At 55.8% G+C, this 24,847-nt stretch overlaps 1 protein-coding gene across 30 annotated transcripts in view; it reads right to left on the bottom strand.

Annotated features, from left to right (window-relative positions):
• PHLDB1 (pleckstrin homology like domain family B member 1) overlaps positions 1-24,274 on the bottom strand; it is a 51,635-nt gene extending 27,361 nt beyond the window's left edge. For 3 of the 30 annotated variants that reach the window (XM_030918179.1, XM_030918194.1, XM_030918196.1), the window contains exons 1-7: positions 24,153-24,274; positions 17,690-17,770; positions 16,904-17,027; positions 15,398-15,568; positions 6,570-6,695; positions 2,971-4,316; positions 166-438 (exon numbers count right to left, since the gene is read on the bottom strand). In XM_030918179.1, coding sequence (XP_030774039.1) covers positions 166-438; positions 2,971-4,316; positions 6,570-6,695; positions 15,398-15,568; positions 16,904-17,027; positions 17,690-17,749 — 2,100 coding nt within the window. In that variant the 5' untranslated portion in view covers positions 17,750-17,770; positions 24,153-24,274. Of the gene's footprint in view, positions 1-165; positions 439-2,970; positions 4,317-6,569; positions 6,696-10,051; positions 10,217-15,397; positions 15,569-16,903; positions 17,028-17,689; positions 17,771-18,146; positions 18,298-21,587; positions 21,975-24,152 lie in introns of those variants that run through there. The other 27 variants (XM_030918173.1, XM_030918174.1, XM_030918188.1 and 24 more) reach the window with 25 other exon arrangements.
• Positions 24,275-24,847: the final 573 nt, after the last annotated feature.

Below are 24,847 nucleotides of genomic sequence, written 5' to 3'. Positions count from 1 at the left end.
ACCTCCCTTCTCTTCCTTGTCTCATTTCTGCACCTCTGCTCTCGAATCTCTTCCCAAACTTGATCCTTCTCCTCACTGGACCTTGGCATTCGATACACCAGCCTCCTCTGCCCCCAGCAGGTGTCCAACCTCAGCCTCTTTGTCTTGCCTACCCCTCCATCTCACCTCCTGCTGGGTGCTCTCAGTGCTGCTGCACTCCTCCTTGAGATTTTCCTCATCTGAGCGCTCCATACTCTCCCATAGGCGTTGGGTGGCAACTCCGGGCTCCTCGCTGCTCCGCCCAGAGGCCCCTGCAAGGCCTCTTGAGGGCCTCCGGCCTGCCAGTGCCAATGCTACAGTGGCCTCCCCAATGCTGGGGAGCTCCCCGGCCTCAGATCCCCCATCAGCCCGGCTGTATTCGGCACACAGGTTCAGGATGGTCTCCAGGCGCTGGCGTTCCTGGGGAGGATGGACAGAGCAGGACATGAAGGGGAGGAAGCTGAGCCCTGGTGGGGATAGCACCAGGTTCAGTATCCTGTCAGGAGGGAGAGCAAGGTTACTGGTGGCTAGGTCATCAGTGTCAAGTCAGGAGATGCCTGACCCCAAGACCTGGGGGAGGCAGAGGGAAATAGGGTGCCCCAGAAGTGGGCAGGAAGAACCAGGCTGTTGTGCCACCTGTCCACATGGCACAACAGCCTGGTTCTTCCTGCCCACTTCTGGGACAGCCCCTTCCATCTTCCTGTTCCTTTCTTTTTTCAATCTACCCCAGGACAGGGCTTCCTCATGGACACAAAGGAACACACCAAACACATACGGAAACATACTGTTAAGTAGACTACAGACCACAATGAGACACAGATAAACTTGGGTGCTTGTCCTAACGCAGGTACATACAGATCTACAGACACGAGGACACACACTGACACACCAGCATTGATGCACAGGCACACAAGGACACAATATGTGCCCTGGACTTGCATTAATAAGCAGGTACAAAGACACCAGCCCTGACATGCACAAATGCACACTGATGCACACTCACAGATAAACACAGTCTAGCATACAGACAGGTGGGCATGTATGCAGACAGACAGGGCTGGAAAACAGACCCACAAGCCCACAGGGACCAGACACCCAACCACAGACACATGGAGAAGAGGTAGACCAAGGACACGGCCCTCTGTCCCCACCTCAGCTCCAAGGTACCTTCAGGCAGTCCTTGGCTGTTTATCAGCAGGATGGGCTGCTACCAGTCCTTGAACGCCCAGGCCCATGAGTGAGTACTCCCAGGGCCCTACCACTTCATCCACCCCTCTCCACATACACACCCACCCAGATACAGTCACCTCTCAGGGGCCTAGGAAGTAAAGGAGGGATGATACAATCGCATTCCTGGTCTTGTCGCTTTCTCCTGCAGGCCTATCTATAGGCCTGAAGCCTGGCTTGTGAGGCTCCCATGGCTCTCTAGGGTCCCTAGACCTCCTCAAGTGTCTCTCACCACTTACAGTTTGGCCATGAACCCAAACCGCAGGAAGTGGAGAGAAGGCTGGAGAGGCGTTCTCATACACTTACCCAGCTTCCCTCCTGTTGCTTGCCCAGTTCCATGGCAAAAAAAAAAAAACAGGAACAGAGCCTCGGCACCTGGGAGGCTGGGCCAGTGCCTCCGCCCCTGCCCCAGGACCCAGATAAGCAGCCTGGTTGAGGTGGGAGGGGCAGGGCCGGCAGCCTCCAAGACTTAAAGTGGCAGGTGAGGCAGGTCAGGACTAGTGGTAAGATGTGTGCTTATGTGTGGGAATGGGGGTGGGGAGACTAATGGAGGAGTTGGGGGAGGCTGTGCCTGCCACTCTGCCTGTGCCAGGCTCACTGCCCCCTCTCCAGGATGAGACCCCAGCTTAGAATGGCCATGCATTCCCATCTAGACCAATGCAAAAACAGTGAAGAGAAGATGCAGCAAAGGAAAAGACAGAATCCGCCTCATTTCACCCCCATCCAGCACAAACACACAATCCTATACCCTCATCCAAAACTGTCCCAACCTCTTCCAAAAGCATCTCCAGATGCTTCATTTCTGGTTCTCATCAGTTCTGATTCTCCTCCTCAAACCAGTCCCAGGGTTCCTGCCCACCTCCCAAAGAACCCTGTTCTGCTTGCAAGGACAGAGGGCAGAATCCATTCTTCTGTACATGGGCTCGACTGTGTACACACCAGCCAGAGCCCCTTAAGCTCCCTGAGTTATCTGGGGAATCCTGGCCCCCACCCAGCTCAGATGCCATCTCCAGGACAGCTGCCTAGAGCCACACCCGGCCCCTGCACACACCCACACGCATGCACACGGACACACACAGTCACAATTACAGAGGCTGGCTAACGGTCAGGCCAGGGTTGCCTATCCTGCTCTGTCCTTCTTCCCTGCCACCCATACTCCTAGATGATACTGCCTGGGCCAGGGTGAGCAGCTCCCACCCACTTGTAGACGCCAAAGAGAAGCAAAAAAGGACAAGGTACTTTTCTAAAAAAAAGTCTCAGAGTCAGACAGGAGACTTGGGTTCCAATTCCAGCTCTGCCAGAACTTGCTGTGTGATCTTGGACAAAGCCATTCCCCTCTCTGAGCTTCAGCCTACTCAACCTACTTCAACCTGCTTCTCAAACTGGGAGGTTCAAGGTCTTACCATACCTGTGGTATGTTTTCCTAGAGCTTCACTGTGCTTGAGTAAACAATGTGAAATTTAATTTATACATTAAAACAAATGCTATGTTGAATAAATGCAAAATTAGCACGAATTTAAAATAAAGCCTTAGAGATTTCAAAAAAATTTCTTCTTCAGGGCACCGGAACCATAAGATATTGATCACTAAAGTGTATCCTGGAGGTGGGGAACCTTGAGAAGCCCAAGCCCTGTTTGAGGGCCCCTCCCGCTCTGCCAACTGGCCTGCTCGAGCCCTGGCAGACTCTGCCATGGACAGTGGCAAGCCTCCCTGGCACCTGCTCACCAGCCTCTCCATCTCCTGCTCCCGGAGCCGCTCTTGGCGCTGTCGCCGGTGGTACTCCAGGAGGTCGTCCTCATTGTCACTGATCTCTGTGATGCTATTTTTCCGCTCCCTTGTGACAGGCACCCGCAAGTCCCCACTGGAGAGCTTCCTCTGGACACAGGGACTTTGGCAGGGTGAAGCCCCAGTAAGAGAGCCCAGACTGTAGGCTGGGCTCAGCCTGCCACTGAAGCTGCCCTTGCGGGGTGCCAGAGACTCACCCAGTGTGGGTGAGGGGCTCCGTGTCCTACGGCCCCGTGACCCCAGCGTCAGGGAGAAGTCCTCTGGTGAAGCCCCATGGGCTGCCCAGCGGCGGGGCCGAGGACTCTCTGCCACTTCCCTGCTTAGCTTGGGATCTGGGGTGGTCCGGGTGGGCAGTGGGGAGAGGGCTCGCCGGGACAGAGATGGACTTAAGGGGGGTAGTTCTCGCATACTGTCCAGGCCCCGCCGGCCCAGGCGGGGACTCTCAGGAGGCTGCAGGGTACGGGTGGCTAACCCATCTGAAAATGTTCGGCCCACCAGTTGGCGTGAGGGGCTAGTTGTTAGCACCCGCTCACTGCCTGGAGGCTCACGGAAAGGGCTGGGAGGGCGGTCCTGGAGTGTGCCAATCTTGTTTCGGGGAGCAGGGACTGGAGGCTGGAACTTAGGGCTGCCAGGAATGCTGGTGGGTTGACTGAGAGCACCAGAAGCTGGGTATTCACTCAGGCTGATGGCCACCACAGGCAGCTGCCCACCCAGCCGGGGGCTCTCAGTGGCTCTCCGGGCCTCTGCCAACACAGTAGCTGCAGGGCTGTCTGTTAGCAGACCCCGGAGGCCAGGGCTGGGAGGCCTCTCATGGCCCCCTTTCCTGCTCAGCCGAGGACTCTCAGAGCGAGCACCACTTGGGCGGGACTGTGGGGGCTGCAGGGCCAGATGGTAGCTGGAGGAACGGGCAGGTACCAGCGGGGGCACAGAAGGTCCTGGCTCTTGCCCACTGGGTGAGTGACTGGCACAGCTTCCACTGCTGGCTGGTGAAGAGAGTGGAGAGAAGGCTGGAGAGGTGTTCTCATAGCTGGAGCCCACAGACATGGCACCAGGGCTGGTTGGGGGAGACAGCAGGTAGCGCCCACCATTAGCCATCGGCGACAGTGGAGAGGTTGTGGCAGGCTTTTTGCCAGCAGCTCCAGGGTCCTCTAGCACCAGTGAGTCCATGATCTCTTGCAGGTCCTTCTCAATAGAGCTCACCAGGGAACTGTGGCTGGCACAGGCCGAGGGTCCCCGTGTTGCAGGCTGTGGGGTGTGGTTCCCATTTACCAGACTTTCTGATTCTGCTGGAGGGAAATGCAAAGGTCTTTGACTTTGGGGAGCTGCATATGCATAAGAGCCAGGGCACTAGCCCACTTCCTCCTAGCACAGTGAGACTAACAGGGCTTTGGAGAAGAAGCCAGGAGATCTGGTTCTGGTACCAGCTAGCTCTGACACTGACCTGCTATGCAACCTTAGCCAAGTCACTTGTCCTCAGTTTCTCCTTCTGTAACGGAAGGGAATTGGCAGGGCCTTCCTGCCTGTGACTTAAAACAGTTAACAATGATAGGCGCTCTAAGCCTATTGTTGTCAATTCACCCCAAGACTAGACTCCTCCAATCTATATCCTATATCCCTCCTCAAGAAGGGCAGGTAGGCCAGGCACAGTGGCTCACACCTGTAATCCCAACACTTGAGGAGGCCGAGGTGGGCAGATCACTTGAGGACAGGAGTTCAAGACCAGCCTGGCCAACATGGTGAAACCCCACCTCTACTAAAAATACAAAAAATTAGCTGGGTATGGTGGCACATGTCTGTAATCCCAACTACTCAGGAGGCTGAGGTACGAGAATCGCTTGAACCCAGGAGGTTGCACTGAGCTGAGATCACTCCTGCCTCCTGGATGACACAGCAAACTATCTCAAAAAAAAAAAAAAAAAAAAAAGAAGAGGCCAGGCATGGTGGCTCACACCTGTAATCTCAGCACTTTGTGAGGCTGAAGTGGACGTATCACCTGAGGTCAGGAGTTCGAGACCAGCCTTGCCAACATGGTGAAACCACATCTCTACTAAAAATAAAAAATTAGCCAGGTGTGGTGAAACACACTTGTAGTCCCAGCTACTTGGGAGGCTGAGGCAGGAGCCTCACTTGAACCCAGGAGGTGGAGGTTGCAGTGAGCTGAGATCGCGTCACTGCACTCCAGCCTGGGCGACAGAGTGAGGCTCCATCTCAAAACAAAAAAAAAAGAAAAAAGAAGGGCATTATACAAAGAAGATGGGCACCTGCTGCAGAGCTGGCCAGAAGTTCCAGGGGCTCCTAGTCTAATAGGATGACAGGGCCTCCCACCATAGGAACCAGAGGCCCAGGATTGAAAAAAAAAGGAAAAGGAAAAGAAAAAGCCTCCAGGGCTGGGCGAGGGGTGTGTCTTCATCCAATCAGAGGTAGGGGAGGGAGCTGGTGCTAATGGCTGGTTCCTGGAAGCCAGGCTGCCAGCAAGGAGGTGAAGCTCAGTGCCTCCAATTATCCCATTAAGCCATGCCAGCAAGAGCCTGCTTTTGCCATGCCTCAGCCCTAGTCAACCATACAGGAGTCCCTGGAACCACTGCCCCAGACAGCTAAGGGAGTGGCATGACGAGGCTGGGGTGAGGGCAGGGTAAAATTAACTAGGGAGTAGACTGGGAAACCAGGCTTCTGAGCCCCCAGAGGACTGGAAAAGATTGAGGGTGGGGAGAAGAGAAGAGAAAGACTTTGCAAGACTGAGTCTGGGTCCAAAATTATGGGGACTCTGTGGGATATAGTCAGAGGGGTTGCCATGGATACTGGTAATCCCAGTGACCACTCACCTTTCTTCAGGTCCCCAGGCTATCCACTTAGGCTGCTGATACCACCCCCCGAGGTGTACCTGACATCCATGTCCATCTGCCCCAGCACCTGTCACCCCATAGCCATCTAAATGCCAGCACAAAGTCTGAGATGGTAGACCCAATAATAGCCTCCTGGTCTGCACCCCACCCCCTATGCAGCTGGGCTGAGGGGGCCTGTGTTGGTTCCCCAGAACAATCACCAATTCTCTTCTGGGGATCAATAATTCACACACAAAATACAGCTGCTCCACTGAGTCATCAGCGGGCAGGGCATGGAGTGAGGGTTGGGCGAGGCCCAAGGACATGATTCCCACCACAGCTTACAGGGAGTTCAACCTAATGCTTCCTTCTGCCCCTCAGGACACCCTAGAGGGTGAGGCTCCCTGTGGTGACACAAGTGGGCCAGAGTTCCAGATACTGAGTGGCAACCTCCAGGGCAGTGGGGTACAAGCTGGCAGAGCCCGCTATCCCTCAAGATACATAATTTCCCAGTTTTAGCTAAGCAGCACTGCCTTGGTTAGCTCTCAGTGGTCCCACTGCCTGGCATTCTCCACCAGCCCATGGCCAATGGCAGTGAGCCCAGACCTTAGGTACTGTCTTGCCCTAACACTCCAAGTGTGGCTGAACTGAGCAAGGAGGACTGCTGAAGGAACACCCCAGCCCCCTGCGCTCCCACCCCCCGACTCTGGTACCTACCAGGAACAGGGCTGTAGGGGGGCCCAGGGGCTCGGCCCCCCGCTGGAATCATGCTTTTCATCCACTTGGCTTCAGCCGGGTGGTTAAAGCGAAGGAAGGTGGACTGACCCAGGCACAACATGCAGCCTGCAGAGAAAGCAAACACTTGAAGACCGGGTGTGGTGGCTCACACCTGTAATCCCAACACTTTCAGAGGCAGAGGCGAGTGGATCACCTGAGGTCAGGAGTTCGAGACCAGCCTGGCCAACGTGGTGAAATCCCATCTCTACTAAAAATACAAAAAATACAAAAATTAGCCAGGCGTGGTGGTGGGTGCCTGTAATCCCAGCTACTCGGGAGACTGAGGCCACAGAATAGCTTGAATCCGGGAGGCGGAGGTTGCAGTGAGCTGAGATCACGCCACTGCACTCCAGCCTGCGTGACAAGAGCTAAACTCTGTCTCAAAAAAAAAAAAAAAAAAAAAAGGAAAAGAAAAGAAAAGAAAGAAAACACTTGGAAGGGCAGGCAGGGCTGAAGCTACTCCACCTCACAGCACTAGCAGGCTCACCTCGGCTCTAAAGACCCATCCCCACCTGCTCTCAGAGTCCACACAGTCCACACCTGACCCTGCCTGTGCTTGAGATGGGCACCTCCAGGGCTCCGCAGCACAAGACGGAGTAGAAAAAGTACGGGTGAGTGAGTCCCAAGATCTGAGTCCTCGTCCTAACTCCTCTTCTTACTAGCTGTGAGATCTCTGGGTAAAGTCACTTCACCTCTGAATCTAGTTCTCGTAATCAGAAAAATGGGGACAATACCACTGATCTTGTAGGGTTAATAAGACAGTGTATGTGAAAGTACTCTATATACAGAGAGGCCAGGCGCGGTGGCTCAAGCCTGTAATCCCAGCATTTTGGGAGGCTGAGGCAGGCGGATCACCTGAGGTCAGCAGTTCGAGACCAACCTGGCCAACATGGTAAAACTCCGTCTCTACTCAAAATACAAAACTTAGCTGGGGGTGGTGGCGTGTGCCTGTAGTCTCAGCTACTCAGGAGGCTGAAGCAAGAGAATTGCTTGAACCCAGGAGGCAGAGGCTGCAGTGAGCCGAGATCACGCCACTGCACTCCAGCCTGGGTGACAGAGCAAAACTCCGTCACACACAGACACACACACACACAAAAATGTTCAGAGAACACTGACACCCCTGTCCCCCAACCCCAACCTGTATGCATGATCCATCTATCTGCCCCTTGGGGAGAAGGGTAGAAAAGTCAGTCTGAGAGGCAGCAACTTCCAGGGTCACACAAAAAAGCTCTGAGATAGGGAACAAGAGGAAAAACCACAGATCAGTCAGACGACCTGGGGGGGGTCCTGAATTTGCTCCCACTCGTTATTGTTTTGTGACCTTAGGAGAGCTGTGTGCTGCAAGTCTAGGGAGCGATCACCACCTTTCTTTCTGACTAAGCACCCTCTGCATGCTCCCTGGTCTCCCCTGGCATCAGGCCAAGACTAGGCCACTGGGCCCGGCCTCAGCCAAGCACATTCCCGGGCAGTAGACACAAGCCCAGTCCTGCCCAGCAAGTGTGAGTACCTGGAGGGGGAGGGCATGTGGGAGCTGGAAAATGTAGCCAGGGGCACCAGGAGTGTGCACAGTGGCAGGTGTGCCCACAGGCGTCTAGGTGTAGGTGGCAGAACTCCACCTCCCAGCCACACCAGGTGCTGGAGGGCTCCTGCAGAAGTACTATATTGGGAGAAGCCAGAGCACTGTTGCTCTCTACCACCAATCCTTCCAATTTGTCCACACCCCTGGCCCCCGGTCTCAGCCTCCTGTCTACCCAATCTGGTGCCACTTGGCACCCCAAGCTTCACGTCAGTCTAAGACTGGCAGAGGAGTCTACATTCCTGGACGCTGAGACAGTTCAGCTCAGGCAGGCCACAATGGCAAGGGGCATCCCAGGCCACAGGGGTACCTTGGCAGGTCCCTAACTAAGAAGCTCAGGAGCCTGTTCCTGGGATCCTGGGCATTGCTTGGGTTGGGGGTTTAGTAGGCTGGGAAGCCCATGGCAGATAACCATAGTGGATAAAGCCACTCACTATCCTGGCATACACAAAGGCCCTCCCAGGTACCCAGACACCAACAATTCTAAAGGAGAGAGAGGGAGCCTTCCCTGCCAAGTCACCAGTCAGGGAAGAGGATCCCACAGTATTCATAACTGGAATAAATGATAGCCAACCACACTGTCCACATAATTACAACCACAGCTGTTTCAGAAAGAGCCCTGTCAAGCCCCTCCCCCTCCTTTTAGCCATTTAACAAGCTTATTAGTGATGAGTTCACAGGGTCTAGACAGACCCACTCAACCCAGGGTCGCGGGCGGTGGGGATCAGGAGCCTGACCACACAGTCCAGGCTGGGAAGGAGGTGGGGAGTCTGAGTGGATTCCAGTCCAGCAGTGCCAGGCCCACCCAAGTAGGATGTAGACATCTAGGGATCCTTCGCTTGGGCCCCTATAGCTGTGTGTTTTCTGCCCCCTCCTCAGCCCTTCACCCTCCCCCACATAAGGGGGTGTGGGCGTGCTGCCTCTGGGCTATAAATAGTGATGCCAGGCACCAGAGCTGGATCCGTATTAATAGAGCAGGCAGGAGGGCAGCAGGACTGAGAGCAACCAGGCTCCTGCCCAAATTAACTTTCTATTTGCATGCAGAAGCTTCAGGCATTGCCCTAGTGCTGGCCCCTACAGCCCCTAGGGGTCTGGCCCCCTGTTTCTGGGAAGAAGCCTCCTCTCCGCCCACTCCCACCCCCAAAGGCCAGCCCTTTCAGGGAGCCCGGGAACCCCTGCCCATCCTGCCAAAGTCATGGTCAGTGTCCCCCATGCCCAGAGGGGATCAGGGTCCAGCTGTGTGCAGGTGGGTGGAGGAGCTGCACCTCTGGAGGGGAAAAACTAGGCGAAGGAGAGGGTGAATCCTATCTGTGAGAGATGCAGAGGAGAAACAACAACACAAACAGGCTCACACTCATACACACTCATAGTAACACAGCAGACTCACGGGCGTACATGTTCACACACTCTCAGAGCTACTGTCACTGCCCTCCTGGTCACACAAATAGAGTGGATTGGCCAAAGGGAGACCGAGTGAAGGGAACATGGGAGGAAGGGCCTTGGTCCTTCCTATCAGAGACCCTCCTTAGCCATAAGGTAGACTCCCCTCATTCTAACCAGGACCCTTTAACCTTATCTGAGGGAGGTGAGTCCTAAGGAGGGGGCTGCCGGAGCGCTGGGGAAGATAAGGTCTACCGACTAAGAAGTGCCCCCAAGCCCAGAATCCCCATTTAGAAATGTTCAGGGAACACACACAATCGAGTCTCTCCGCCTCAAGCTCCCAAAGAAGGTCAGAGGACCCCATGCCCCTCCTCCCGCCCACCCCCCTCAAGACCCCCCTCCCAGCCTGAGCTTCTCCAAGCTTGGCGGCTTGGGGGCTGTGGCTGGCCCGGGGCTGAGGACTCACCGCCGAAACCGGACCTCCGGACCGCTCGCCCCCGCTAGCTCAGGCCCTCCAGGTCCCGGGCCCGCCCGGGGCCTTTGAGGGGGCGGGCCGACCTCCCGAGCCGCCGGCTCCAGGCTCGGAGCGAGCAACGAGGCAGCGAGCAGCCGCCAATGCCCGGGGAGGGGCGGGCCGGCCACCAGCGGCGGGGGAAGGGAGCCAGGGAGGGAGGGACAAAGGAGAGGAGGAGGGGAAGAGGAAGTGATGGAGGAGACGAGTGGAGAGCTGGATGGAGAGGGCGGGGCGGGAGGATGCAGAAAGGCAGCCGGCTTGGGATCCTGGACCCGGGGCAGGAAGAAAAGTGGGCGGGAAGGAAAGGTTCAAGGGAGGTGACTGAGTGAAGGAAAGGTGAGAGGTAAGTAAAGAGGCCAGAGAGTGAAGAGCCAGGAGCCAGGAGTGAGGCCAAGCAAAGGACAGGGTCTCATTCCCAGCCCGCTGTGGTAAGAGGTCAGTGGTAGCCGGGCTGGCCGGCCCTAACTGGCTATAGTACCTTGGGCCAGTCACACCCTCTGACCTCGGCTTCCTTATCTACAGAAAGTCAGCTCTGACATTCCATGGGTCCATATCTGAGGGAGAGAAGGAGAGGAAAAGAGCAGGGGCTCTACAGGTCCAGCTAGGTCACTAGGTCCTGCTCTGGCCCTCAGGCTGTCACTGTAACAAGGTCACCCTGGGCTAGGAGTTCAGGCCAAAGCAGTGCTCTGTACAATGCAAGCACTCAGCCCACCTCCTGTCTCCACCCTAAACACCTCCTCTTCCGGCCCCACTCACCGTAGCCCAACCCATGACCCTGGACCAAGGCACTGCCCTTTCCAGCCAGCCAACTTCCTGGGCCCCTGGAAGCCAGCCTGCACCCCAGCCACAACCTCCAGTTGTGCTCGACCCAGCAAAGAGCCCTCCGACCCCAATAAGGTACCCATCCTACTTGGGAAACAGATATCTGGAGCCCCCAAAGTCAGGCTGAGATTCTGAGTCAGGGAGGTGTTTTGTTTTGTTTTGTTCTGGTTTTTTTGAGACGGAGTTTTGTTCTTCTTGCCCAGGCTGGAGTGCAATGGCGCGATCTCGGCTCACTACAGCCTCCACCTCCCGGGTTCGAGCGATTTCTCCTGCCTCAGCCTCCCATAGCTGGGACTACAGGCATGCACCACCACACCCAGCAAATTTTGTATTTTTAGTAGAGACGGGGTTTCTCCATGTTGGTCAGGCTGGTCTCGAACTCCCGATCTCAGGTGATCCGCCCACCTCAGCCTCCCAAAGTGTTGGGATTACAGGCATGAGCCACCGCACCCAGCCCAGGCAGGTATTAATACCTACCATCCAGCCAGGTCCCCCAGTTCCTCTTGTTCCAGGGACCTGGCCCCTGCATACCAGAGCCTTACGGGACACAATGTTGTATGTTCTCAGCAGGCAGCTCACACAGCCTGACACAGTGTCTCTCAGATACACATCGACACTTGCTCAGTCACGCTGACACTACTTCATCTCTGCATGCTCTGAGTCACACAGACACCCTCATTAAACACACTGTCTGTCTCTCACACACCTTTATTCTCATGCACACATCCCCCAGACAATTCCTTTTAGTTACACACTCACCCAGGCATAGCTTTCCTTTCACTCAGTCCCTGGAGAAACTCTGAAATAAAATCAACCTCTTAGATGAATAATCAGGCAAGTTTTCCATTCTTGCTGAACAGCCCACTAGCTCACTCACCCATGCTGCCAACTATGTGCATACACATGCACACACTCACGTGTGCACACGTATCTTATTCCCTTCTGAGGAAAAAGGAAGAACCATATAGGGTCAAATGCAAAATGAAGGGAGGCTTAAAAAAAAATCTCCTCAGGAAGAGTGATTCATCGGTCTGGAAACTGTGATGGCCAGCTGGATAGACCTAGGCAGACACAGAGGATGCCCGCCAATGAGAAATAGGGCAGGAGGCAGACACAAAGAGGTGGGAAGCTGGGAGCCTTCGCTCTGCCCTCCTTCCTTTGAGCTTTATTAGTCAAGATTGTTATCAGTCTCATAACAGAAAAAGGTTGAAGGCTTCACTCCCAATTTACAGATGGAATAACTGGGTGGGAAAAAAAGAGGTTCAATATCCTGGATCCCAGAGAGAGGCAGCTGGATAACCCAGAGATCCGGCTCCCCAGCCACACTCCTCTGCTGGCCCCCACGCAAGCCCCTACCCACCAATGAGAGGCTTAGGGAATGAAGGAGACTGGAGACCAGGGCTCGAAGGAAATGCTAGGAGTGGATGGGGACCTACTGTCTAGACAGCCTGGGCCCTGAGCTGGTGGCTTTCTGGGTCCTCCCCTGCTTGGTTCCCTCCCAGATCTTTCATGTGGTCTGGCGCTGTGGTCCCAGGGTGGGGCAGCCTAGACCCAGATTGAGATTCCTCCTCATTCCCTTGGTCCTATTCCGAGCTCCACCCCTTGCTCTGTAGAGAAGAGGGCAATGTGGGATGTGCCAAGATGCCTGGGTACAGGGGGTGGAATCAGGACCTTCCTAGCTCCCTCACTTCATGCTCCTATGTTCACAGCTCTGTGCTAAAGGTTGGCATCTGTTTTCTGCCCGCCTCCCCCTTCCCCTGGCCCAAGCATATTCCTGCTGGAAGAGCCTGTCACTGCCATCTCTGCTTGTCATGAAGTGTGTCTCTCCAAGTTGCCTATGGCTGGGCACAGTGCCCAGAATGATGCATCTAAGGCCAAAGTAGGCTCCTTGTTATTCCCAGGGTAGCCCTTGTTTTTCAAAGCGGAGGGTCGCCTCTACAAGGCCAGATTAGGGGAACAAGGAAGGGAAAACGATCCTCTTGTATATATGCCCACAGATAGGCAAATGACCAGTGAGGTCTCATATACACGTAGGAGTACATACACAGACATTTTGGTACCATCAGTCCTGAGTTCACCCCTACCGCCCACTTGAACACACTGATCCATAAATACAAAGAAAGACACAAACAGATATTCGTAAGCCCAGAGTCACAAACACATCCGGAGCTACATAAACACACTCCAGTTACACAGACACACAGAGATAGCACATGCACCCCCGAACCACCCAGTTTCCAGGGAAACACACTCCCAAGAATGTCCGGAGTGGGGCCAGGCAGGGCTGGGCTTGGTGCCTTGCTCCAGAGATGAGACAAGGAAACCCTCAGCTCCTGGAGCCCAGGGGAGGGGGAGGACTGGGGAGAAGAACACCCATTCCTTTGTGCCTCTGCCTACCCCTCCATAGGCTGCCAAGCTTTGGAGACAGGCAAGCCCAGACAAGAAGGCTATGGGGGATGGGGAGAGAAAATGGGAAGGGGTTTAGGGTCAGAAGAGAGTGGGAGGGTACATACTTGGCTGGGTAGGCTTCTGGCTGGAGAAGAGTCGGGAGGGGTCACTGGGGCCACAGGAAATGCCTCAGAATTCCATCTTGGCCCCAGGCTCTCCCTCTTCTCAGGGAGCTAAATGATGCACCGGAAAGAATGAACAACACAAGCATACCCTGCTCACAACATGCAGGGGAACAACATTCCTACCGATGAATGTGATAGGTTTGGGGCGGGGGTAGTAAGTGCTGAGCCTTCTTTAAATTTTGTCCTGCCTCTCCTTGCTGCTCTATTGTCTCATCTCCATGCTCCCAAATCTTAGAGAAGATGCTCTCTCTGAGACTGAACAGGACTGTTAGGAACCTGCTGCCATCATAGCCAAGCCCCAATTTGGGGGGATTCCTCCTCTCATCCAAAGTCAGAGACCTTGAAGCCCTGGAGAAGGCAATGGCCTGCGTGCTGCTACTGGTGGACCTGCCTCCCTGAAGTCAATTTTTGCATGCCCTGCCCCCTACCCGAGGGCAGGAAGAAAAGACTGGGGTTAAAAAAAAAAAATTAGCCGGGTGTGGTGGCAGATGCCTAATCCCAGCTACTTGGGAGGCTGAGGCAGGAGAATTACTTGAGCCTAGGAGGTGGAGGTTGTAGTGAGCCGAGATCGTGCCACTGCACTCCAGCCTGGGCAACAGTGCGAGACTCCGTTAAAAAAAAAAAAAAAAAAAAAAAAAAGATGGGGGAAAGGTCAGGTCTCCTGAATCAGCTGTGAAGGAAGTGACATTGAAAGGCCTTAAGGAGGATGAAGAGGAGAGAAGGAGACAGTGGAGTGAGTAGGATGGCCACTTCCAAGGGGCTTCTAGGCAGTAAGAGCCCCCAGAAAACAATGCTAGGCCATCAGAACCTGCTCAGAGCCAGGCTTAGCCCAAAGTTCCTGTCCTCCTGTTAGCCTTTAACCTCACCTCTAACCTCCACCCAAATCTGTTTTTCTCATTCTCCTAATCTGACAACTCACTGTATGAACTGATGCCCAGAACCCTGTTTCCAGGGTGAGCACACCTGGTCTGTCGAAGTGCCACCTGGGCCAACCACTTACCTGCCTGCTAGCCATAGTAATTAGGGGCCTAGTTTTTATTTATTTATTTATTTATTTTATTTATTTTTTGAGACGGAGTCTTGCTCTGTTGCCCAGGCTGGGGTGCAGTGGCGCCATCTCAGCTCACTACAACCTCTGCCTCCCAGGTTCAAGCGATTCTCCTATCTCAGCTTCCTGAGTAGCGAGGACTATAGGCGTGCGCCACCACACGTGTCTAATTTTTGTATTTTGGGTAGAGACAGGGTTTCACCATGTTGGCCAGGCTGATCTTGAACTCCTGTCCTCAAGTGATCCACCCGCCTCGGCATCCCAAATTGCTGGGATTACAGGAGTGAGCCACCATGCCCGGCCAGGGGGCTAGTTTTTAGAGCCACCTTACACAACAGAATGGCCTATTGCTTTGGGTTATATTCGTGACCCAAAAGCTACTGTCAGCAGTCTCGTAACAGGAGCAGGCATGTCCTCAGATTTCACCCTTGCCCCATCCCCATCAGGAAGTATTGTCCTCCTCTTCAGCTTCTCAAAACAACTTCCTCTTGGCATCATGGAACAATGCCATTGATACCCTCTCACTGCTGCTCCAATTGCTCTTCCCCAACAACCACTAACAATCCCATCATGCCCCAGGCCCTCTGATGGCGGGAATCAGAACCTCTTCTCTCCCCATAGTATGTGGAGGCAGGTTGGGGGTGACCAGAGAAGAAAAACAGGTTGAAAACATGTCTGGATGCTGAGAGGGTTCGGTATGTTGTTTAGGCACATTCAGATGCACCTGAGTACTCCATTCCCAGTATGGGCACTCAGGCAGTTGCCATGGCAACCACCACAGCCAGTCTCCCCTGTGTCTAACACACACAAGCCTTTAAACAGAGGCCCCCTCCATCTGGAGGTGTCCAGCCTTACCCTGAGTGAGCCGGGTAGGCTGCCGGACAGGGAGACCATCAACAGTGCAGTCATTGCCACAGGGGTAGAGGGTGAGGGTGCCCCGTAGGTTCTCGATGTAGCAGTGCTCTGGAGCCAGGCCTGGGCCCTGTAGTGAGATGTCTCTGGCTGCAGAGCCAATCACTGTCCTCCCTGGAGACAAGAGGCAAACTGAATCAGAAGGGTTGTCCAGGCTGAGGAGGCAGTGACAGGGCAAGGAGGGCCACAGTGCAAACATATTCCACCTCCTACTCCAGGGAGAATCTCTGCCCATCATTGGCCACCCCTACTGGGCCCCTGAGCCTGGTCTATACAGTAAGTGATAGAAGCTCTTCTCAGAGAAAACTCTGCCTGAGAATGGGAGGCCCAGAGATGGGAAGACCCAGACTCCACAGATTGAGAAGGAAGACTGCTTTTCTGCGGATCCTCCCTTATTCCCCCAACCGCCTCTCCCTAGTGTCCTTTTTTCTTTTTCCCCTTCAGCCTACTCCTCCTTTCTTCTAAATCTCCCTTTCTCTCCTTCTTCTCTCCCCCGCTTCTGCTACCTGCAACACTTCATCTCCCTCGCTAACCTCTCTGTTCAGTGCAACCTCTCTCTTCAGTGCAGGCTCTCCCCTAACTGCAGCAAGAACAGCCCCTCCCACTGACAGAGCCCCTGGGACTGGTATTTGGAGAATGTGGAGAATGTAGTATCACCCAGGCAACAAGTGCAGCTAGGAGAGGAGAGAGGATGAGCAGAAGCTGAAAGGTGAAGGGGGCTGTGCCAGGGCCTTATCTTGGGAGATCTTGCCCCCAACTCCCATCTCTCCATTCTCTACCTACGGTTTAGCCTCCCGTGCAACCCAATGCCCTGGAGTGGGGCCCTTTTTCTTCTTGGCCACATTGGTTGCTAAGAGCAATGTGTTCTCCTGTTTCTCTCAGTGCTCTCTTCATGGTTTCTTTTCTTCTTCTTCTTTTTTTTTTTTTTTTTTTTGTGATGGAGTCTCGCTCTGTTGCCCAGGCTGGAGTGCAGTGGCACGATCTCGGCTCACTGCAACCTCCGTCTCCTGGCTTCAAGCGATTCTTCTGCCTCAGCCTCCTAAGTAGCTGGGACTACAGGCCCGTGCCACCACGCCCAGCTAATTTTTGTATTTTTAGTGGAGATGGGGTTTCACCATATTGGCCAGGCTGGTCTAGAACTCCTGACCTCGTGATCCGCCCACCTCAGCCTCCCAGAGTGCTGGGATAACAGGCGTGAGCCACCACACCCAGCCTCCCATCCTTGTTTCTAAGCTGATCTTTAAGCCCACTCATGGAACCAGATTATCTACCAAGGAAGGCAGGCAGTCTGGGGAGGCAGAGAGAAGGGAAGCAAGCTGGTGGGGTTGCGAGGCGAGCATTGCCAGCAGACAGTAGAAGGGCCCCAACACATGCAGGAGCTGGGCCTCCAGGGCAGGAATGCCTACAAGGATAGAGGGGTGACGAGTGAGATGCCCTGTTCACACTTACCTTCCTCCAGCGGCAGGAGGGTGATGGCTGTGCTGAGTCGCCCACTGCCCAGGCTCACCAAGTGGGGTTTGTCCGTTTGCACTTTCAGCCCTTTGCCTGTCTCGATCAGGTCCAAGGGTCCTTTCTGTAGGTAGTAGGGGTGGAGGACAAGCATCATTAGACTCAGCACCTTACCACCCTAAACCAGTCACACCAGCACTCTCTCCAGCCCTTGCCCCTCTCCAAAGGGCTCTGAGGGTGCTGAAAGGCTTAACACAAAATCTTACACAGAGCATTATTCCACTACATTGTAATTAGATCTGAATCTAGGCCACTAACTCGTCCCACTGGATTTATCTCAAGTCTTGGCTTAACTGTCCCTTTTGTCTATTAAAACAGAAGCAAGGAGAAAGCGGTGGGGGGTGGGGGTGGCATTGGATAAGCAGCAGGGGTACTGTAGAGGAAGGCCAGTCGAGCTCCCTGCAGACTTGTCCATGGCTATCCACTTGGCCATTGCTTGCCCCTGCTAATCTCAAGTACAGGGAAGATAGAGGCATGGATCAAGGAGAGTGATACAGCCTAGGGTCAATCTGTAAACTGCTTTCTGACTTTCGACGGGTAGTTTCTGGGTGAACCAATTAACCTGATTCAGATAAAGACTGAGCTGTTAATAGGCTTGGGACCTGGGGAAGGGCAGAGAGGAACAGAATTGCTTCTTTCATCCTTGAGCTGGGACCACAAGGGGGTAGAAGAGCTGATGCCATCCCCACCATATCTCTCTTGCCTCACAGCCCTGATCCCACTCACCTGCACCATGGTCTGGGTCTTGCATCCAGGGCCTATTTGGTTCCTGTTGAGAGCGTCCATGGTCCTAAGGCTCCAGAGCTCCTAGGGACACAGCAGAAAGCTGGTGAGTGGGAAGGTCAGGGAAGGAGAGGGAAAGAAGTAGGTTCCGTGGCAGAGTTCTCAGGGCAGAGGTAGCACCAGTCACTAACATTCCCCAAATGCTCATGCTGAAGGGAAGTAGAGGCCGCTAAAGAGCTTAGGTGGGAGTTGTCTGGGAGCAGTGCCAAGTCTCCAGTCAGCCACAGCATGTATACTACACCATACCAGTCCTGCCTCTTGCCACTGTAAGCACAAACAGTCCTATAGGGCTCAATCTATACCTCTGTGCCTTCTTGCCCTATGCTACTCAGAACCCAGATTTTGACAGCTGAAGACCCTTGGCCATTGTGGAGCCTTAAGCAGGATGGGGAAAATCCACCTTAGTGGGAGAAGCAGCAAGGAGGCCCCTCCAAGGACACTGGTAGCCAGAGGGCCCCCAGGTAGGTGGCAGGGCTAAAACAGGAGCTCCCTCCTGAAATCTTTCACTCTCCTCTTCACCGTTTGTCTCTTTTCCCAGGGCTTTAGTAGGATGTTTTCTTAAAGGAGACACAAAAGAAAAACTCAGCCATTTCTGCTATCTCCAGATGTCTCAACTCCTACACCTTTTCTTCCCCAGAAAGCAACCTCAACCCAACACAATCAGTTAAAAAAAAATTTTTTTAAATTAAAAACAAAAAACTTTAGTGATAACTAATACTGGGAATATTGGGCTCTTAACTCTTGGGTTCTTAATTGGCTAGGTGCTATAGGAAGCTTAGACCATTAGAACCAGGAGTAAGACAGATTCCAGAGCCAGAACTTGAATCCTCCCCACCACCACCCCACTGCCTCTCACCCATCACCCATCCCTCTCTCCCTGGCTCATGTTTTTGGTATCTGGGATGTGAGGACATTTGTGTACTAATATGTGCCCCCATGCCCATCCCTTGGCCAACTAGCTAAGCTGAGAAACTTCCCACTTGCTGTGAAATGTTACTGGGGAAAGCTAAGAGTGTGACTGAGGGGTAAGGAAGCAGACCCAGGGAAGCAGGGTTTCCCTCCACTCTCTTTTCAAGCCATCTACCAGGGGACTTGGAAAGGAAGCAGGGGCAGCAGCCAGCATTCCAAGGAGTGTCTGACCCTGGCAGTGGGTCCCGAGGACCTTAGCTATAGCGTTACTAAATTTACCCTCCCAGCTTCCACCCTTCCGGACCTGGACTGCATCATCTCCGTCACCATTTCCACCCAAGCTGGCGGAAGAGAGGCCGGAACCCAGGCTGGGGCCCACCCCAAGACTGCCAGGGAAGAGAGGAGGAAAACGCCATTAACCTATGCAAAGCCCCAAGCTGGCCTGGCACCTTCCCAGAATTCCTTGCCATGGAGAAGAATTTCCAAGGACAAAGATTGCTGCACTGCTTCCTTAGACTCAGGGAAATCCCTCAGCATTTTCTGAGGGAGGAGGAGCAAGAAAGTGGGTTAGGAATGGGGAGTTTATGTAAAAGAGGGGTTAAGAAAAACAAAATAATAAATAATGGTGAAGAAGAAATATCATCCTTTGGTAGAAAGAACTTTAGACTGGGATATATAAAGCCTTAAATTCCACCCTGACTTTATTTATTTATTTATTATTATAAGATCCTAGACAAGTTATTTAACTTCCCTGATTGTCGAGTCATTCTTCTATAAAACTAGAGTAACAAAAAAAAAAAAAAAACTAGCCGGGCGAGGTGGTGGGCGCCTGTAGTCCCAGCTACTCCAGAGGCTGAGGCAGGAGAAGGGCATAAACCCGGGAGGCGGAGCTTGCAGTGAGCTAAGATCCGGCCACTGCACTCCAGCCCCGGCGACAAAGCAAGACTCCGTCTCAAAAAAAAAAAAAAAAAAAAAAGACTGTCTGGATCAGTGCTTGCCTGGGGCTAGGGGTGGAATGAGGAGTGACTGTAAAAGGGTACAAGTTTGGGGGCAGGGGGGTGGGGCGGGGGTGAATGTTTTCAAATTAAATTGTGATGATGATTGCATGGCTCTGTAAATATACTAAAAGTCTTTGAATTGCATACTTAAATTGGGTGGATGTTATAGTATATAAATTATACCTCAATAAAGCTGTCAGTTTTTTAAAAAGACTATCTGAACATTCAGATATTACATTAAATGGCATTCTATGAAAGCAAAGCACTATAAAAATGTCGTTTATTATTATTATTATTCTTAGACAGACTTTCACTCTTGTTGCCCAGGCTAGGGTGCAGTGGCGCTATCTCGGCTCACTGCAACCTCCACCTCCCGGGTTCAAGCGATTCTCCTGCCTCAGCCTCCCGAGTAGCTGGGATTACCGGCGCACGCCACCACGCCCAGCTAATTTTGTATTTTTAGTAGAGACGGGGTTTCTTCATGTTGGTCAGGCTGGTCTCGAACTCCCGACCTCAGGTGATCCGCCCGCCTCGGCCTTCCAAAGTGCTGGGATTACAGGCGTGAGCCACCGGACCTGGTCCCGTTTATTGTTATGAGCTGTGTGACCTGGAGCAAGGCACTTCACCTGTCTGGGCCTTTGTTTATTCATCTGTCAGATTGGAGTATTTGTCACTATCGCCGTGTGGGGCAGCTGTGGTGTGCTCATTTATTTACACTGAAGAACTTCAAGTGGAAATAAAGATTGTAAAAGAGTAAGTCCGAAGGAGAACCAGAGTGATTAGAGGAGAGAAGAGAAGAGAATAAGGAGGCGAAAGTAGAGGGAGAGATAAGGAGAGAGGTGTAAGGAGAAGATAAGAAAAGATGGAGAGAGGCCGGGCGCGGTGGCTCAAGCCTGTAATCCCAGCACTTTGGGAGGCCGAGATGGGCGGATCAACGAGGTCAGGAGATCGAGACCATCCTGGCTAACATGGTGAAACCCCGTCTCTACTAAAAATACAAAAAAACTAGCCGGGCGAGGTGGCGGGTGCCTGTAGTCCCAGCTACTTGGGAGGCTGAGGCAGGAGAATAGCGGGAACCCGGGAAGTGGAGCTTGCAGTGAGCTGAGATCCCGCCACTGCACTCCAGCCTGGGCGACAGAGCGAGACTCTGTCTCAAAAAAAAAAAAAAAAGAAAAGAAAAGATGGAGAGATTCGGAGGTGCGAGGCTGTGGCCCCAGCACAGTAACCTGATCCAAGAGAAGTGGAAAGCGACACCACGCCAACCTGCCCTGCACTCAGGCGGTGCTTTCCCCCAAAGGGCGATCGCCTCAGCCGAGAGCGGCCACCTGGGGGCGCCCTCATCTTGACCCACCACCCTGGCCGGGGCGGCGGAGTGGCGCTGCGCGAGGGACGCCCCTCACCTGCGGCCCCGCTTCCTCCGGCCCGCGGCTCCCCAGCACCCCGGCTGTCATTACCCGCCGGCCCGCCCAGCCCCGCGGCCAAAAAAAGTCCCCTGCGGTGCGCGTCCGGCCCTGGGTGTCCTCGCGCACGCTGGGTACAGACGCCCCAGCGCCGCCCCGGGAGCCGAGTGGGGGAGGCCCAGGTGTCTGGATTTGACGAGAGACAGGCAAGGCCCTCTGTGCGCGAGGCCGCCCGGCACCTCGGCTTCCTCCCCCGCGGGAACGCGCCGACACCCCAGCCACGAGGGACACCAGTCCGAAGCCCTCTCCGCCGAGGGGAGCACCCAGAGTCAACTCTCGGGGGTCTCGGCCCGCGCCTGAAGGAGGCCGGGGAAGGACCGACCGGCTCAGGCACCAACGGGCACTGACACAGCTCCCGGGCTCCCACGGGGTCCTAGGACAAGGTCCAAAGCCAGCCCCAGAGCACCAGACCCGGCCCTTCGCGGGGCCACTGCTCGGGCGCTCCCCGGAGCCCCGCGGGTTGTCCGGCCTCACCTGTGTCCCTGGGGGTCGGCCTCGGCCTCGGCCCCGGCCCCGGCCCGAGCGGTGCATGGCTGTGGCCAGAGACCCGCCAGGCTGAGCTGGGGTCCTCTCGGCCGCCGCCTTCGCCCTCCAGGCGCACATCCGCCTTCGAGAAAGGGCCGCCGGCAGAGGAAGGAGTCAGGAAGGGAAGGAAACTGAGGCGGGGAGCCCAGCGGGGGACGCCCGAGTGGGGAGGGGGACGGGAGAACTTAAGGATGAGAAAAACCTGGCAGAGATGAATGGGGGTGTGCAGAGGGACGGGGCGGGGAAGGGGAGCCACCGGGATGTGAAGGGGAAAATGAAAGGCCGACTAAGGGATGTGAAAAAATGCAAGTTGGGGAGGGGAAGACCGAGGGCAGAGGATGCGGCGGGGAGACTGAAGAACACAGAGGTGGAGGGGTCGGGGGAGGCAGGACAGGCGGGTCCTCAAGTGGAAGGGACAACGGACGGGAGGACTGGGGATGCGCGAGGAGGTATTGAGGGCAGCGGAGGGGAGGCTGACGGGAGGGGAGATGGGGCGAAGGAGAGGGAGGCTGGGGCCGACCGGGACCCCTAAAGTGGGAGAGAGGAGAGATGGGCGGCCCGAGGAGAGGGGGAGCTGGGAGAGCGCGGATGGAGCCGGGGCTGTTGAGTGGGTGTTCACTGGTGGAAAGGTGCCTCTCCGCGGTCCGCAGGGCCGAGGGAGGGAGGTTTCCGCAAGGCAACGGCCCCTTGCACCCCTCGGCCTGCTCCTGCCCAGGCCGCCCGCGTGGGACAAGGCCGCAGTGTTGGGCGCCTGCCGTGGCCGCCCGCCCGCCCCTGACAAGAGGCCTTTCTTTGGCGGGGCAGGGAGAAGGAGCCGCTTGTTTGCGCGGCCGGGAAACAGGGCGGCCCCACAGACATCTCCCGTTCCCAGCCTGGCAGCTGCGGGAAGGGCGGCTGAATGTGTGTGAGGGGCCGCGTGTGTGAGCTGGGGCTGTGGTGTGAGCTGGGCTGTGTGTGTGTGACTGGGGCTGCATGTGTGAGCTGGACTGTGTGTGTGACGGGCTGTGTGTGAGCTGGGGTGTATGTGTGAGCTGGGCTGTGTGTGTGAGCTGGGCTGTGTGTGTGAGCTGGGCTGTGTGTGTGACGGACTGCTTGTGTGAGCTGCGCTGTGTGTGACGAGCTGCTTGTGTGAGATGGGCTGTTTGTGTGAGCTGGGCTGTGTGTGTGACGGGCTGCTTGTATGAGCTGGACTGTGTGACTAGGGCTGGGTGTGTGAGCTGGGCTGTGTGTGTAACTGGGGCTGTGTGTGTAAGCTGGGCTTCGTGTGTGAGCTGGGGCCTCGTGTGTGACTGGGGTGCGTGTGTGAGCTGGGCTGTGACGGGTGCATGTGTGAGCTGGGATGCGTGTAAGCGGTGTTGCGGGTGTGAGGGGCTGCGTGAGGGCGGGGCGGTTTCCTGTGAGACGCAGCACATGGAGTGCGTGGGCAGGCCTCGGCGTGTGGGCGGGTCCGGGTGTGTCTGGGTGGCGTGACGCAGGGACGTAGGTATGCGAAGTGTCGCGGAGGCGTGCGTGTGTGCCGCGTGGGAGCTCGGCGTGGTGGGGCGCCTGCGTTTGCGTGTGGCGGCTGTGGGGTGAGCCCGCCGTCCAATGAGTCAGCCTCCAGAGGCTCCAGGACCGCTGAGCTAACGGCCCAGAATGCAGCCCCGCCCCGGAGCCGTGGGTCCCCGGCCGGGCTGTGCGGTCGCCGGGCCAAGTCCCCACTCCAGCCTGCCTCGGCGGAAGCGCCCGCGGGCGACTCGGCCACCCTGCGCCGGCGCCCCCCACCCAGCCGCCCGCCCGCACTTTCCTATCCCGGGGGAGCCCGGATGACTTGGGTCAGCCCCCGCTCGGGGGAACTCTAGAGATTCCAGTCCGGACGGCGCGGCGTGGCAAGGCGCCCCAGGCTGCCTCCCCGGCCCCCGAGGACGGGGGGCCTTGGGGAGTGCCTGGGAGGCCCCAGGCGGGCTTCCCATCTCCTGGACACCCCCAGGCATCCCTCCTAGACGCCCAAGACTCTGAGTCGGACTCCGAATCCCTTCCTGGTCCATCAAGGCGGCTGTCCTGGGGACAGGGGGAAGACGTCACAGGAGATACCCCCCTCCCCAAGGTCCTGCTGTGGGCGGACAGGGGGAGGTGTGGGGCGCTGGAGGACGAAAACCCGCGCGCGCGCGCTTGCCACCCAACACCCCGCGAGTGTCCCCCCCGGCCGCCTGGGTGCCCGCGGGAGAGAGTCTGGATGGGGCCAGGATCAGCGTTTCTCCAAGGAGGGGAGAGCGCCACGGCCCCCTCTGGCGGTGGCGTTGGCAGCGGCCGAGGAAGGCAAAAGCAAGCGGCTCACAGGAAAACTCCCCACAACGCCCCTTTCGCCTCCACGCACTCACCTGGGGTGCCTTCACTCCTACACGGGTTTCTGCCGAGCTCCCTAGCCTAGAGCTGATCTCAGGGCTCTCGCCAGGCCCCAGGGACTTCCCCTTATCCAGTCCTAGCACCACAGCGAATGGGACCCGCAAATGTAGTGGGAGGGGGCGCTCTTACCTAGAGGCGGGGGGGGGGGCGGGGGGACAGGGAGACACTGGTCCCTTAGCCCGGCTCGGCTCGGTCGCGGTGGCCTCAGGCTTAGGAGGACACTGTTGCCTTTCCCCGGGAGCCCGCTGAGTAGGAGGAGAGCGAGCCTGTCCCGCCCCGCTCCCGCCAGTCCCCGCCCCCGTCCCCCATCCCGTCCGCCTGGCCAGCCAAAGAAGACGCCCTTGTGGGGCTGGAGCCCAAGGTCCCCCCACCCACCCTCTCCCACAGCAGCACCTCCCCCAGCCTGCACAGCGCCCGCTTTGTTCATCTTTGCAGCTGGGCTCTCCACCACCACCACCACCACCACCACCACCACCACCACCACCACCACCACCACAGCCACAGCCACCACCAAGACCACACTCCCCTCCTCTCCTCCCACCCTGCCCTCCCGACTCTCCTAGACCACCCTCCACTCCTAGGCTTTAACGCCCTTCTGAAAGGGTGTTTTTGACAATTCGTTTCCCCACCCCCAAACTCTCCCCTCTTTCTTTTTGCCTTTGATGCCTGAAACCTCCACGGGCTCCTAGTGAACCTCCTAAATCGAAGCCCCTACAACATGCTCTCAATATCTCCAGAACATCTACTGAGGGTACGCAGGTCTTCTCCCTGTCACCCCCTCCCCTCGCCCCATTCCAAGCCCCACCATGAAGAGCTGTAAGTGG

This window comes from Rhinopithecus roxellana, chromosome 15, assembly GCF_007565055.1.
Source record: "Rhinopithecus roxellana isolate Shanxi Qingling chromosome 15, ASM756505v1, whole genome shotgun sequence".
Classification (NCBI taxonomy): domain Eukaryota; kingdom Metazoa; phylum Chordata; class Mammalia; order Primates; family Cercopithecidae; genus Rhinopithecus; species Rhinopithecus roxellana.
The sequence above is the reverse complement of the archived record's forward strand: the minus strand, read 5'-3'. Positions and strand labels throughout refer to the sequence as shown.